This window comes from Miniopterus natalensis, chromosome 1 (genome assembly GCF_054644295.1).
Source record: "Miniopterus natalensis isolate mMinNat1 chromosome 1, mMinNat1.hap1, whole genome shotgun sequence".
NCBI lineage: Eukaryota > Metazoa > Chordata > Mammalia > Chiroptera > Miniopteridae > Miniopterus > Miniopterus natalensis.
In genome coordinates, this window is record NC_142081.1 from 46,963,063 (window position 1) to 46,979,423 (window position 16,361).

Consider the following 16,361-nt stretch of genomic DNA (forward strand, 5'->3'; position numbering starts at 1 on the left):
ACAAGCGACATAGTGAGTCCTTCGCCTTTTTGCAGTGTGTGTAGTTGGTTACATTTCCCCTCGCTCCTGGGCCTCCTGCACTGGAGCAGACCGAGAGCCCGGAAGGGCTCTAATGGGCTCACTAGCTACTAAAGAGAGGTGACTTTGATCATCTTAGAACTAAGATTCCTGTTTCATCCAGTTGATGTCCTACTGTGTGCCGCCACTGGTGAGGATATCCTCAAATCACTCCTTCACAAATGAAGCAACTCAGGGCTCCATCCAGCATGTGAGCGTAGAACTGATTCCTGGTAACTAGAACTGAGTTCTTCATGAACTTGTTCCTCCCTTTCTCTGTTTCTCCTGTGCTCCAGGCCTTCCCCAGAGGATCTCCTAGGTTTAGTGCAGATCTAATGCCATCACACAGCACCACTATGTCCTCAGGACCGTTATGTGCGGAGGCTGTTCAATGGGGTCCAGAGACTCAGCTGATTCATTTGCAGAAAATTTTATCTTCCAGCCTTAGCTGGTTGGATTTTCTTTATAAGCAATTTTTGTACACTTAACCCTTATCTGCATAAAAGCAGCATTCCTAAGACGAGGTCCAAGATTTAATTTTAGCCATTTTAACAGGTTTATAATGTTATCTCACTATAGCTTTATATAATATAGCATAGGAATTTCTTTATAGGAAGAACAGTAAAAACTAAAAAGCAATCTTCAAAGATGTAGATATCAAGTGGGGGAACAGAGAGAAAGAGAGGGAATAGAAAATTTGGCAAAGAGAATGAGGTGGAAGGTAGCCCAGTGAAGCGTTTTACTATTAGGACTATACCCTCAGTGAGGCAGCTTATAGCAGTGTGAATGGAGGAAGTTGCAGCTAAATTTTTCTGACAGTCTACATTTGATATCTCTCTCTAGGGAGAGGCTTGCATGCACTTGGATGGGAACCAACCCTGTGGCCTCTGGAGTATCTCTTAGTTTCCTCTCTGGAATGATATCATTGACAGACAATAGAGGGCCTGAGGGAGAAGCATGTGTCTAGAATATGAAAGCCAACTTATAATTGTCCATATTAATGGTGGCAGGTGGAGAATTTTCACAGGCAAACCAAATGATCACATAATCCTCTAACCCCTTTCAGCTTATAATTTTTACTTCTTTATCCATCTACCTTTTTTTTAAATTTTGTAGGCTGCTTGAGAAATTGTATAGATGCTTTCAGAGAGCACGTGTCACTTAAATGTGGATTTGAATGTGGCTCCTGTTATGGTTACCCCAGGGAGAGGGGGGGGTCCATTGGTACATCACCAAATATCTAACAGCAACAAGGAGCTTATTTCAGGTGGCTGCTTTCCATTTACTTCAGCAAAGGCCTTTAAAAAGCAAACAAAGTCAATCAGATTAAAGATGGAATTAATTTCTACTTATGCAGCTAAATACACAGGCAATACATGTAAATATTTAAGAAGTGAGTATGAAAGGGCTCTAACTAACACAGAGTCAGTAAACAACCTCAATGAGGTAGAGGGAAACGGTTTGCATCTTGCTTTGTGTGGTGTTTTCTTTGTTCAGTTAGGTTAACAAACCATGATTTCATCATTAGTCAACAAGATAGTAGAGAGGCCATCAAAGCGAACTACAGGAGAGTCCAGATTGATTCGTGCCAAACAAATGTTTGTATCCAACAGCTGTATTATCACTGATTCTAATTCACGCAGCCGGGGGTCCCCTTTCATTTCCTAAGTGAGATGAATGTCATGTTCACGATACAGAGCCCTCTCTGCTGCCTGAGTAATGAGGCAGGTCGGCTCTCTCCTCTAGGCAGCCTCTCCCTCTTCGTAGGTGGGGAGCAGCATGCTCCAGTTTTAGCTACTTTTTTTTAAAAAACATCGAATGGGCCTCTTGCAGATATCCAGCATTTGAATAAAATGTACCAGTTTGATGTGTCAAAACTATTGGATGTACAGGTGTTAAATTATTAGCTTTCTTCCTTTTCTCCTTTAATACCATAATCTAAACTTGAGTACCAAAGACTAATAAGAAAAGGTACGCGGTGGTCCCCGCCTGTGAGCCGAGAGTCTTGATTGTATGTAGGCTCCTCTCCTCAGAGTGAACAGGTCCTGAGACGCTCACCTCTAGTTCGCCTGTTAGCAGGACCAGCATGAAGTAGCTGTGACTCGAGTGTAGCAGGCTTCTGCCTAATCAAGAGACCAAAAAATTAAAATCTTGATTTTAAAAAAATGTACCTGAAATAGGAAGGGAGAGTTGTATGTAAGAAAAGAACGGCTAAGGGTCCTGGGCAGTAGATCTAGACTGTTAGTTGTGGGTAGTGTGTTTAACTATCAGAATTCTACTCATGGCAGAGGGGACCCCCCCAAAAGAGCCCTAGACTTGGTGTGGCCATTTGGAGTCTATTCTTGGCTCTGCCACTCACTGGGTGCCTATCAGCAAGTCAGTTCTTGATCTGAGTCATGTTTTTATTTTTCAGCTCTAAAATGGGGCAGTAATTCTTGCCTCACAGAGTTGTCATGAAGATTATATAAAGTAATGTTTGTGAGAACAAATAGCACACAATAGGTGCTCAATAAGTGATAATGTTAAACAATTAGAAACTAGAAACAACAGTGAAAGGTTAGAGAGTGTGAGAGAAATGCCCTTAAAGAGTCTCTAATCTCATGGTTCTTACCCCGAGCGACACATTGAAATGTTCTTGAGAATTTTTAAGAAACACCCACGCCTGTGTGCCCCGCTCCAGACACAGATCAGACTCTCTAGAAGTAGAGCCCAGACGTAGAAAAAGCTTTTAAGTGTGCAGGGACTTCAATGTGGAGTCAGGGCCACAAAGCCATGCCCTTCATTAAAGATGCTGAAGTTTAAGCCCGAGGCAAGTAAGAAGAGGAAAGCTAAAAATCACGCTGCTAGCTGTGACAAAGCTAAGCTTTGGAAGTAGGTGTCTTGTGTCCCTGTCTCTCATCTCTGTTTCTCTAAAGATGTCATGTTCTCTGATTTCCAGAGACCTCAAGAGCAGAACAACATGTTCTGGCCCATTGACTCATCACATGTTGAAAATCTGTGTGTGTGTGTGTGTGTGTGTGTGTGTGTAGAGTCCCTCTGCTCACAAATTCAGCCTAGTGGGGAAGACAGCTATGAAATGAAAACAGTGTGTGAGTCATGTGGGATCAGCCAGTGGAGCTGGGACACCAAAACCTGTGGGAAGCATGGCATAGCAGGCTAGCGTTTAGGCGAGGTGACAGAGGTAGGTCTGAAGAAATCAGCAAACCAAGTAAACAAGGGGAGGAAGGGCATTTCAGATGAAACAGCCTATTTCGTATAGGCACATTCTGGAAAGGGCACGTGGTTTCATGTGGCTTGAGTGATGGGGGTGTGGTGGTGGGACTAGTAGGAAAGAGGCTGGAAATGTAGCTGGTGGCTATATTGGTTTTCATAATCTGAATTTCACAAGTAAAGTTTTGAACTTGCTGTTACCACATAAATTAACTCCTTAGATGCCTCGGTCCTGTTGCTTTCTGGTACAAGTCTGAACAGATTGATTTGATCTGTTATTTCTGAATAATATTTCAGAAAGACAAGAAGAAATATCCAATAATGCACATTTTTGGCATTTCTGTTTGCATCCTAGTTGGAACCAGTGAGCACAACAATGAAAATTAAGAAAGGAGAGGAGGGTAGAAGCATAGAGCACGTCTGTTTGGTGTTTAAGAAGTGAAAATACATTGCAGAAAGCAGCCATCTTCAACCAGTTGATTGAGATCTTGACTAGAGATTTTTCTAGTTTTAAAAAAGTTGGAGTATCTCTGAGAAGGAATTCACTCTAACATGCAAAATTAACTAATCAAGAAAAAGAAATATCTTTGAGAAGAAATCCATCCCAATCTGGGTAATTAATAAAAAGAAAAATTTTAAACAGCTGTAGAAACTATTCAGGGAGAAACAGCCTTGAATAAAGACTGCCATCCATGTTCTCTTTTATCCCGTATAACAAATTATTTTCCATGCAAAATGCCAAGCTGTGTTTCCTACCCCGTGCATTGCCAGGAACATGATTCTGGCACATTGTGGCTTGTCCAGGGATACTCCTGATATCAATCTTGAAGACTATTCAAAACCAGGATGGGAGTCAGAGTTGATCTCTGCCAACATTCCTGCTGAGAATTAGCCCAGTTCCATTATGTGTGGGGGAGCCCCAGTGCCCTGCCCTTGCCTGTTTGGGGTACACAGATACAGCTGAGAGACTCCGCAGGGAGTGCGAAGTTAGGAAACCACACGATAGGAACACTATCACTTTTTCATAATGAGCTCTATGCAAGAAACTCAAAAGATCAGATTTTTCTGCCATTCAGTGCAGCTGTGGTGCTGCTATGAAAAACTACTTCTCCACAGGAAAAATGCAGAGGGATTGTGGACACTCTCACAGTGATCAGGGCTTCCAGAGCTCTCTGTATCTTTAACTCTTCCAACAATCTAGAGACCTAAGGGACAGATTAACTGCTTGGCTTGTGCCTTCATTCATCAGATGAAGAGATGAGGCCCAAGGAGCTGAAGTGGCTTTCCTGAGTTACAGGAGAGTTAGGACCCAAGCCACGGTTAGTAGTATCTAGGTCTTCCGACTCCTGTGGGCCAAACTGAAGTCCACAAACCGGAGCATGGGTATAATTAGCCAGGTTGTCAGAGATGGGGCAGGAGGTATAATAAGAGTACCTTGTGAAATCTTTGCTGATTGGGGAAAAAAGATAATAGTAACTCAAAATATGGTCTCTGTGCCTTTAGCCTACTTAACCTATATTCACATACTGCATGTTTCCCAAACTATATGTTTATCTGTTTGATCTTACAGATTGTCTGTTTCATCAGAATAGGGCTTGGTTTTCTAAAGTTCATCCCTATTGACTTAACTTTTAACCACTCAGAAGACCCGAGCATCCTTGCAGCCTCATGTATCCCACCAGGCACTTCCACCCTCTGGTCGCGTATTAAGGGGTTCAGCATGACCAGTGTAGCACATCCCCAAGGAACCCCACTTATCACTTTTCCATATAAGATGGCCCCGTGAATCCCAGACCTTTGCTTGATGTCTGTATTTCTTTTGTTCTTCTGTGTTTCTAAATGCATAGACTTTAATTTGGGAAGCCTTTGCATGGTATTTGTATAAGCAGCAGTTACGTTGGTTTGCATAAGTCCTATCTATCTTATTTTTGTAAGCAGACACAGAGTGAGTTCTCACTTGAACATACTGTTTTTAAACGTTACTCTTTCCTATTAAGAATCCCCTGCTTTGGAGTTGCATCTGTTCTCCTTCCCATCGCCTCTTCCCCCTCATGATAACGAAAATGAGCCGTGCCTCCTGTTCGGGGTCACCTAACCTCACTCCACTGGCAGGGAGAATTAATGAGTAGTAACATATTCTCCAAAGAGAGTCTGACCTGGAAACTGAGAATGTCATGGGAAGGCGCACGATACGTGATCCAGTAATTAATGAAGGGTGTTGCCTCCCATCCCGATTCTGTGGGTAAGGCCCAGAGTGGTCTGACTTCACCTTCTAACAAAGTGCTGCAGAACCATAATTTCATCTGTTCAGATCTCGTGTTGAATCAGGCCCAGGCTCTCCTTTAAGTGGACTGCAAAACTGCACTAACTGAGCTCCTGCTAGGTTTACATGGGAGTACTCTTAGCTTGAGTTCCTTGTCGCTAGGGGACTGTGCCCAACATTGCACCTGACACACTGTAGGAGAACCAGAAATCTGTGCTGTTGGAAGGAGATTGGTGAATCAGGTTTTTCAGAGTATCCTATCCTGAGGCCACTCCAGAGGGAAGTGGTTCTCCCGTCGCCTAATGCATCCAGTTCTTTTTGAGGCTGGGATGCAACTTGACCTTCTTCCAGAGATGAAAGGAAAGGCATTCATTATTCATCTGAGATTTGCCTTGCAGTGTTCAACACAAATTTGGTTTCTAAGGAAAGGCTAGCAAAGCATTGACACAGGGAAGATTATTCTTAGGTATTCTCTGATGGCCATAGACTGAGCAAGGTTCTTGGATAGTTACTCTAGCCATGAAACTAGTCACTGGACAACATTCTTAGTGGCAAGAAATACACCTATCAACCCAAAGAAGGTTTGATAAAGGCCAGGGAGTAGGGCTAACAGAAATGTAATGCCCACTGGGCTGGCACTCTCTACTAACTCCAAACATTTCAGTGCCTTACAATATGTAAAATTTGTGATTTCTTCTTGCTTTTGCTTATTTTTTTAAAATGTCAATCTGAAGGCAGAATATTTGTGATCATCATTTGTGTCTACAAAATGTGATATTTCTACTCGCTTTGAAATCAGTTTGGAGCTGGAGGATGCTCATTGAACATTGAAGGGCAGGCAGCCAGGGCAGAGTGTTGGGAGAAAGGCGGGAAGGAATAAGTGAGTGAGCCACACTTGTGCTCTGGATTTAGCCTGCATGGAGTGCAACAGGTTCTGCTTGGAGCCAGCTGGGTAACCTGGTCACATCCATTGACTTCTAACTCTTGAGTATGCTCACTTTTAAAATGAGATAGTATCTACTTTTTAGGGGTTTTGAGAGTTTGAATGAGTAAATGCATAAAAATGTCTGATAGACCAACTCAATAAATGTTAGTTTTTTAATACAATGAGGCATAAAGTTCACGACTTCCAGTGATTTTCTCCTTTGCATACAGTTCTATCTCCCTAGACTTTGACATGAGTCCTCATCAATTAATATGCTTTCCTCAGGGCAGAGAGAGCCACACACACTGAAATCCCACCAAACAGACAGCCTAGATACAGCCTCCTCAGGGGTGCCCCTAGTGCTGTTGTCCAGCTGCCTGGAGGTGCTGGTTTCCCCTCTCTTGCTAGGGGTCTTAGGCCTCAGTCTTAATTCTCACCTGGCTGACCTTCTCTTGCCAGAACAGGACCAGATTCTCCTTTCCTCTGTGTATACATATTTTCTTCCTGAAGGAGAGAGCATATTTGCCTGCGAATGGGGCCTTCATTAGCCTGTCTTCCTAGGAAGTTTACCTTGTGGTAGAAGAGAGATGGGCTGGCAAGGCAGGGAAGGGGCAACGTGGCTGACATCTGCCCATTCACCTTTAGGGTCAGATGTTGTTGCTTCTCAACCCCCTGATAAGTAGCATTGTTCTGCAAACGAAGAGACTTTATTTTTACCTTTTGCAAAGACATTGCTGTTTGTTTCCCAAGGTTAGGTATCCTCAGAAGGAGAGTATATTTTCTAAAATTTTTGGCATGAGGTAGAGTGATACTAAAACCACAGCACGTTTAATCCAGCTACTGAGTAGCATTCCTGAAACAGTGGATGTGCATGGACAGTCTGGAGATGCGAGGCAGGACCTGCTGTGGAAGGTCGGGAGGACCTCCCCGCACCGTCACCTCCTCCCCTGCACTGAAGGCAGAGGAAGAGGGCTGGGCTCCCGGTGCCTGCATGTGGTTAACGTGTGGGCACTGCGTGTGCCAGGCCAGGTTCTCAGGGCCATGTATCATAAATCACTTAGTCCTCAAGACAACTAAATTCTGAGGTAGATGCTATTTTTAGCTTCATTTACAGAGGAGGGAACCTGATATACATAGAAGCTAAATAAATTTCCCCAGGTCAAATAGTAAGTGGTAGAATCAGTAAAAAAAATCCCGCCCCAGAGTCTTTTGTCTTAACCATGACTCTACACTGCTAGAGGAATTAGTCCTACTTGAGAATCTCAACAAGGGGCTGGAGTAATCCAATGTAAATTCAGTATTTCTCTTCGGGCTTTTAAAATACTTAATTTTCTGTAGGATCCAGGCACAAGTAGCACTTTCATCCCAACAAGAGCAAACTGCCTATATGGGCTCCATGGTGGCTCAACATTTTCCATGAAGTGACCTCTGCCCTCCAGTAGAGCTGCACCCGGTTACTGGTCACATTCTCCAAAAGAAGACCCTGAGATGGGGTTTGGCATGCAGGTTATTTATCAGGTTTCCCTACAGAGGGGGAGTGGACACAGGAAGTCAAGCTGCCGTGCAGGCCTGATGGCCTCACCCAACCACATGTGGCCTGGTGGAGCATATATGGTCTCGTAGTTGTCCTGTGGTGGGCTGGAAGAGCAGGGTCTTTATACCCCAGCCACCATCAGTGGGTGGATGCGGGATGCCCAGGGGAGAGTATCCTCTTGGGCAAGAGAGCTCTTTTTAGCTGAGGCAGACTCTGGGGAACTGACAGCAATCTTAGTCACTGAGACAGTGACCTATATCTTGTCCACACGACTTGACCACAGGAGCTGTTTCTATGTCATCAGTGGGTGGGTGTGCTTTGCAGGGTCCATCCCTATTCCCTGCCACTGTTACCCAAAGCTGGCTCTGGCCACTGACCATTTCAACTGCTCAGTGTGCAAAACCTCTCTCTGTTTCCTTTCAGGTTGGAAAGCTTATCCAAGAAGCAGCTGGAAGAAGTAATTTGAAGCGAGTAACTCTGGAACTTGGAGGGAAAAGCCCCAATATTATTTTTGCAGATGCTGATTGTAAGTCAGCCACAGACCTTATACGTGTTTCTACTCATTGCCCTCCGATGCTCTCTCATGTCTCCACTTTTGACAAGACACTGAGAAAAAGATCTTTGAAGCTAAGAGGCATTCAAGAAGAATCTAGACCCTTCCTTCTAAGGGGAAAATAGTTTAATACTGGGAAGGAGCATTTATCAATGGGGAACTGAATACTGTTTGTTTTCTAGACACTAATAAGCTATTGGACTGTGAGATGTTGTAGAAAAGGTAGAAGGGGTGAAGGCTTGCTCAGTGCTGCTTAGTGGGAGGACCAATGCTCTAAGCTTCTGAGCACCTGAACTAGAACCTCCCTGCTTAGATTCAAGAAGTCAGAAACTTCTCAAGTGTGCCTGGTGGCTTTAGAGATCATTAAAAACATTCTGTTTCACTAGGCCTGCCAACATGTTTCCAAACCCACAACCCCTTCCCTGTTCAGTTGTCCCAACCCCTTTCTGTTGCTCCCATGATTTTCAGTCAGGATGACAGCACACCACGGTCAGTTCTGTATGAGTAGACCCAAGTTGGAGGTGATTACACCTTGGCAGCAGGAGCTTAGGGCGGCGTGAAGCACTAACCTAGGAAATCCCACATCTCCAGACAGAATGCTGTCGAGGTGACTCTGTACAGGTCTGGTCTCTGTTTTGAAAAACTTTCCAGGGAATGAAATTCCAAAATCTTCTCAGTCACCCTTTTCCTTCTGTACATCCTGCCAGGCAGAGCTGCTTCCCCAGTTCATCACTGGAGAGAACGGAGAGCAGATCGCCTGAATTCCAGCCCCAGCTTGGCCTTTGCAGAGTCCAGCTTCAGCTTTATACTAGATGTCAGGGGGTCAGAATTCTCACAGCTAATCCTCCTGAGGAGGCGGCATTTCGCCGACATGATGTCGATGGATTGATTCAGTCATTTAGAAGCTAGCACACACCAGATTTAATACTGTCTTAAAGGAGAAGAGATCAAAAGGAAAGAGTTATCATGAACTGTTATACAATTCCATGTAAATTTAGAGGAAATGTGATGTCTTCAAAGAAAAGCCATTGCTGTTACAGTTTAATTCACCAAAATACTAATTAAACACAACAGGCACAAGGCCCTATAGATTCGGGGTGTGTATTGGCAGTCACAGGGCAAATGCCGGTATAACTATGTTTGTATGTCTGGATGTTACACCGTGCTTAAAAAAAAAACAAAAACTATACATTAAAATGTTGATTTCTGTTTTCCCTTAAAATTGGAACTCTGGCAAGCATGGACTTACATCCATGCATAGCAACAGCCAAATGTAGTGGCTTCCCTTCCGCAAGTCCCTCGCTTTGTTTCACTGCCTGGCAGATTCCTACCATTACGTTGTCTGCCCAGCCCCGTTCAGTACTGGGGTTTGAGACTCCTGATACAGATCACATGCTCCAGTCCCTTTTTTATAGAAGAAAAGGACTCAAGGAAGTGAAGGTGTCCAAGCTAATATAGTGAATAACGTCAGGGTCTCTCAGAACCAGAACTAAGTTGCGTTCCCAGCCCAGTGCGCGTCACTGTTGCTCACCGTATGCTCTGCGGTCGGCCTGGCATCGTCCCTGGGGCTGTGGAGAGGCGAGGTGGCGGCGCCCCGGGCAGGCCCCTCCGCAGATGAGGCAGCACTGAGAGCGTGACTGTTCCTTCTTGCAGTGGACTATGCGGTGGAGCAGGCCCACCAGGGAGTGTTCTTCAACCAAGGCCAGTGCTGCACTGCGGGCTCTCGCATCTTCGTGGAGGAGTCCATCTACGAGGAGTTTGTGAGAAGGAGCGTGGAGCGGGCCAAGAGGCGCATTGTGGGGAGCCCCTTTGATCCCACTACTGAGCAGGGACCCCAGGTAGAGAGATCATCAGTGGTCCCTGTCTGTACTTAATCCCTGGTGAGCACAGAAACTGGTCACTCTAGCGGGACTCAACAAAGCTCCGTCTCCCTTTTCCCGCTGCCTTCTTACTCTTCTGCCTCGTTTTCACTGCTGGAAGTGTGGCCAGTGAGGCAGTATTTATGTCTTAGATTCTCTTTCCATTTCTAAATTTTATTTCTAAAAAACTAAAGGATTAGGGTTGCCTTAAGGATACTCTGAAATTTGAGGGTAAGTTGGAGTCCCTCAGCTCTAAAGAAAGACCTAGTCGTGACAAGATGGATCATGACATGAGAACCCAGTCCTAGCCCTAACCACTTCAAATATCCCAACAGATACCACAGCCAGGGAGGCCAGGCATCTCTCATTCTCCGAAGCCATTTATCTTTTTTCCAGCTTCACAGGATTCTCTCCACCACCCTGACCTACTTGGGGAGATCATTTGTAGATTGTGAATGTGTAGGACACAAAGACTGTATGGTTGTCTCTTGTTCTTAGTGTCTCCTGCACTGTGGTAGGATGGGGAGGCCACTGAAGTCCCCACAGCCTGCAATCTTTAGTGCTGCAGGCGGTCCACAATCACCAAGGCATATTTCCAGATGGAATTCTGGTTTTAAACTGTAGAAAGAACCTCAGAATTTTTAAGGAAATAGGTGGACCAGATCTCATCTGGGTCACCAGAGCCTGGGTTTTTCTAATAAGAAACAACACCTCCTAAGTTTTGGGGCCATTTGAGAGAATATTGATGTTCCAGCTGAGCATGTCAAACTCAAGTGAATGCAGGTTTTTATATTATTTACCATAATAATTGAGTGATAAGCTTATAACTTTTGGAAAACAAGACTGATCTTGTTTTATGGAGTAGGAAGCTAGCCCTCACTCTTTAAACTCAATCCTTTTCTCTAAAACTGTAATAGTTCCATTAAAAATTTACCATAATAAGATTTGCTGTACTATGTAAAGAGGTTGTGTATTAGCTCACCTATTGTTTTCATCTCTTTAGTATCAGTACAACTTGTTAAACTCTTCACTTGGCTATAGAAGTCCATTTTCCCCCATACAATGGATAATCAGTTCACCAGTGTGTCCATCATTTAGAAATGTTTAAATCTTAAACTGGTATTTCTGATTCAGCGGTCTCATCAGAGCCATTCATGTATTGGAATTCCTGATGTATTCGTTTAAATCATGCAGAACTGCCATTTTTCATGGATCAAAAATGTTTAAAAATAGTATTTAATATGATTTGACTAGGTATGATGAAGCTGTAAAAGATCAAAATGATTCTTGAGAATGCACTTATTTCTGTTTTCATGGAAGATTTTAGTGGGAGTCACTTGGAAATTTTTTCTGTAGATTGATAAGAAGCAGTACAACAAGATCCTGGAACTCATCCAGAGTGGTGTGGCCGAGGGCGCCAAGTTGGAGTGTGGTGGCAAAGGGCTGGGCAGGAAGGGGTTTTTCATCGAGCCCACGGTGTTTTCCAATGTCACTGATGACATGCGGATCGCTAAGGAGGAGGTATCCAATACGGGATTCTAACAAAAGCAACTCTTTCTTGGGGTGGTTTCCAGGGCATTCAGTAAATGATAGTAGAGTTTACGTGCTTTATATTTTATATACATTGTACTATAGCAGTAAACGTGACTTTGAAAATCTGTTTCAAGGAAAAAAGTAAAAAGGCAGGGAAGCTAGGTGACATGCTGCATGGTTGCAGTTGTTGTTGTCAACAGAACAATTGGAATAGCCAGTTGCTGGGTCACCAGGCTGTTTACTAGGAAAGGTATCCAGCCATCCTCACATTTATGCAGCAGAGGGACCCTGAGGGTCAGCCAGCAGCCAGAGCAGTGCCTCCTTGGTTCTGCCTGGGCTCAGAGACGCAGCTGTAGTACACACAGTGGGACCAAGTGATGCCAGGGAGGGTGGGGCATGGGTTATCAAACACACTCTAAGGATAGACTCCTGTGTAATCTTACTCTAGGGAAGTTTGGGATATTTCACAGATTTGTGCTGCTAAACTTAAAACATCATTTAAATAACGAAGGCAGAGAACACTTTGAAATGTGGGAAGCAGGCAAAAGAACGGCAAAGCAACTGTGTTGGGTCAAACTATTTTGTTGCAGATCTTTGGCCCTGTTCAGGAAATTCTGAGGTTTAAGACTATGGATGAAGTTATCGAAAGAGCTAATAACTCCGACTTCGGACTTGTAGCCGCTGTGTTTACCAATGACATCAACAAGGCCCTCACAGTGTCTTCTGCAATGCAAGCTGGGACTGTTTGGTAAGATCATTCTGTGTCATTGTTCTGGCCATAACACATTCCACTGGTGGAGTAGAGGCCTTGCCATTCTCCAGAGCCTGGGTGGTGTCCTCTGGAAGGATGGGGAAGACCGAAAGCAGCCAGACTTCACCCTGAGAGGGATGCAGTCTTTACTGGCTAGATCAGGAAATCAAAGTAAATCTTAAATTACAAATTTTTTATCTGGAATAAAAATAATAAAAATAAAACAAGGTATCATGCCTGTAGGATTATTTTTGTGCAAGCAGAATTCACACTAACAGTGCTGTTTTCTCCTTTCAGGATCAATTGTTACAATGCCTTAAATGCCCAGAGCCCCTTTGGGGGATTCAAGATGTCTGGAAATGGGAGAGAAATGTAAGTGTCCAAAGTTGCTGGTGTCTGCAGAGAAACAGGGGTGTGAGCAGTAGCACAGAGGAGTACTTTCATTCTCTATTCATTAAACAAGCATTCGGTTGAACATATACCACTATGAGCTAAGCACTGTGCTGCACGTTACAAAGATGAGTCACCACAATTCTCTCACCTGAGGCGAGGATGGGGAGAAATTAATGTTCCCATAATTCCATATAATAAGGGCTGTTTAGAGAAGTGTGTCAAACATCTTATAAGTACAGAGGCAGAACCAATTAATTTTGCCTGATGGGGTCAGAGAAGATGTCACAGAGGAAATAGCATATCAGTTTCTTAGGAGCAGGCTTTCCAGGCAGAGGGAATAGTGAGAACAAAGGCGTGAAGGCACAACAAACGTAGAATGGTCAGGGAACAAAGTAGAGTTTGGTGTTTAAACAAAGGTCTGCAGCTGCTAGCCCAGAGATAAAGCTGGCCTGCACAAATGTCTTGTTCTGCCTCACAACATTAAAAAATTTTTACCTGCCATTCAAAAATGAGGGGGGCTCTAAGTAAATATAGATTCCTTGCATATTTGCATCCCCCTATAGCAGAACTGCTGCAGCTATGAGCTCTGCTGTTCACCATTCTCCCCACCCCTCCTGATGCTTTTGGGACCTGAATAGTGGCTGTCATTCATTTTACACACACCTGATTCACTCACTTAGGTCACCTGCTCAGCACCTATAGGTTCTTTGAGTCTGGGAATGCAGTGTTAGGGCATAAGATGAGCAAGAGATTTAAACCCAACCTCAGAGAGTTTTAGGGGGCATTCTGTGGTAGCTGAGATCTTTAAGACCAAGATTCCTGGCATAGAGGATGGTTGGGCAGAGATTATAGGAAGAAGACCCACTAGGAGGAATCTGCAATAACAGTACTGATAACATTAATTAAATGCCTGACCCATGTTTGGCTTTATGCTAACTTCTCTCCTAACATTGCCTGATTTGATTTTCACAATAATTCTATAGGATAGATACTTAACCTTATGTTACAAATAGTTCAGAGGAGGAACTAGGGTTAGAGGGGTTACATAGCTTGCCCAAGCCACACAGCCAGTAAGTGGCGGATCTGAGATTTGAACCTAGGTTTCAGTGGCTCCAAATGTACTTAGTTCCCCAAGGAATATCCAGCCGAGGAAGCATGGTGCCAGGCATAAGGACTCTAGAGGCACAAGACCAGAGCCAGTCCTGCGATGCTAAGGATCTGAATAATGGGACTGAGCAGAGGAAATTTAGGCTCAAGAGGGATTTTGTTTGCAGGCTTCATATGTAAATAGACTTTTCGAGTGGCATTCAGAGAACTAATGATAGCCACGGTCTTCATGAGCTGACACCCACCTGCTCAATAAAAAATGTTTCTGTATTTTGAAAGGAGCTGGATCCATGTTTTCTAAATATTGTGACACAAGAGGAAACAGCTTCCATGCCCTTTCCCTCTGCCATTACTGAATGTGTCTTTGGTTGTTTCTTTGTTTGTTTGTGTTTTTTGAGCAAATGCTTAAATCTGCTAATAAGCATTGAGCATATACTGTGTGCAAAGCATGATGCTTGGTCTTTGGGGGAAGATGCAGCTAATTATGGTACTTAAAAATAAATAAATAAATAAATAAATAAATAAATAAATAAATAAATAATCCTGTTGGCTAAATGAAATATACAACATTGAAAGAATCAGGAGAATTCCAGGAAAGACTGCTGAGTGATAGAGGAGTTCAGGAATGGGAGAGATCACTGTGCTGGAAAATTCCGAAAAACCTTCGAATGTGCTCTAACATAGGGATTGGAATTGGCATTTAAAGGAGAGAAACATTTAGGTAGATGGGGAGAGGGAAACACTTTTTCAGGGTTGATGGGGAAAGCAAGGTGGCAGCGTGAGAGGAGAGGGTAAAGGCTTTGTGGGAGAAATAAGTGTGGTGCTGGGGGAAAAGCGCAGTGAACCATAAGACTAACACAGAGGCTCTGCGTGCTTTAGATACTTCAGCTGGTCATTTCTAGCCTCCAGCCATTAAACTGTAAAGCAGGTGTAGCTTTGAGGCAAAGAGCAGAGTTCGTAGAATCACACTGCTCAGATGTTTATCCTGGCTGTAGCTCTTAATACCTGTGCAACCTTGGCAAATTACTTAAACTTACTAAGCCTCAGTTTCCTAATCTGTAAAGTGGGAATAATTATCGTACCTGCCCAAAGGGTTGCTGTGAGGATTAAATGTTAGGATTAAGTATGCCAAACACCCAACAGAGTGCCTGGAGAACCTTCTGAAAATATTAGCTGCTATCATGGTTATTGATCAAGCACTATAGGTGAGTGTTATGTAGGTGGTCATTCTTTTCCTTATAAACATCTTACTTTGGAAGTGTGGCTGAATTTTTCCTAAATTCTAGCTAGTATCACCAACTTCTGTTCTGTCTCTGTAATGTCAGGGAGGAACCTCTGCTGCTTGAACCTTTGCTCTGGCTTTCAGTACCTCTCATTTGCTTTGCAGCCAGAACCCGTAGCTATTCCAGATCCTTTTTTCTCAGTTATTGGTATTCCTATACTCCAGCTATTTATTCTTACTGGCACGTGGCCTTACTTTCTGTTTCCACTTGTCAGGCTGCATTCAGCTTGTCATTTCACTTCCTGCCTCTGGGTTTGTGCTCCCAGAGGCTCTGAAAGGTTGGAGCAGTCACTGGTTCTGGGAATGCTGGTCACATCGATTTTCCTGTTACAGATCATTAACAGGGTGAATCACGGGCATGAAATAAACTTGTAATAAATAAGCACTGGATGATGGCTCCTAATCCCAGGCTCACCATGGACCCTCCTCATGGTCAAGCTTCCTGCCGGGATTCAGGCTGTAACATTGTCCAGGTCCAGTCTGTTCCTATCAGAAGCATTCTCCTTGCTAGAAAGATGATCCAGGAGACAATCTGGCTGTGTCAGAATCACCCAGATCAGTGGCCCAAGATACTGAAGAACAGCCTCTCGACTCGTCTCATAGGTGCTATAGTGATTTGACCTTCCCAGTGCAGTTAAAAAATAATCAGGAAACAGTGCCCTTTGATGAGACTCACTTCATCTTGTTTTAATTATATGCTTCTTTGTCCCCACTTGCCCCTAAAACATGCTTTTTCTTTCTTAACCAACCTAGAGTGGTAGGAAACACTTCATATAAAAGAACCTGACTTGTCCGTCCGCCCCCCCACCCCCCACGCTCTTCTCATTTAATACAGTCCCAGAAACTCCCCTTAACCTTGCATGTGGAAGGAACTGTTTAGCTCATGGCTGCAAA

At 43.8% G+C, this 16,361-nt stretch overlaps 1 protein-coding gene across 2 annotated transcripts in view; it reads left to right on the forward strand.

Annotated features, from left to right (window-relative positions):
* Positions 1-16,361, forward strand: part of ALDH1A2 (aldehyde dehydrogenase 1 family member A2) — an 87,431-nt gene that overhangs the window by 65,594 nt on the left and 5,476 nt on the right. The window contains exons 8-12 of one of the 2 annotated variants that reach the window (XM_016208541.2): positions 8,413-8,515; positions 10,196-10,380; positions 11,758-11,922; positions 12,525-12,682; positions 12,983-13,057. In XM_016208541.2, coding sequence (XP_016064027.1) covers positions 8,413-8,515; positions 10,196-10,380; positions 11,758-11,922; positions 12,525-12,682; positions 12,983-13,057 — 686 coding nt within the window. The remainder of the gene's footprint in view (positions 1-8,412; positions 8,516-10,195; positions 10,381-11,757; positions 11,923-12,524; positions 12,683-12,982; positions 13,058-16,361) is intronic. The other variant, XM_016208542.2, reaches the window with a different exon arrangement.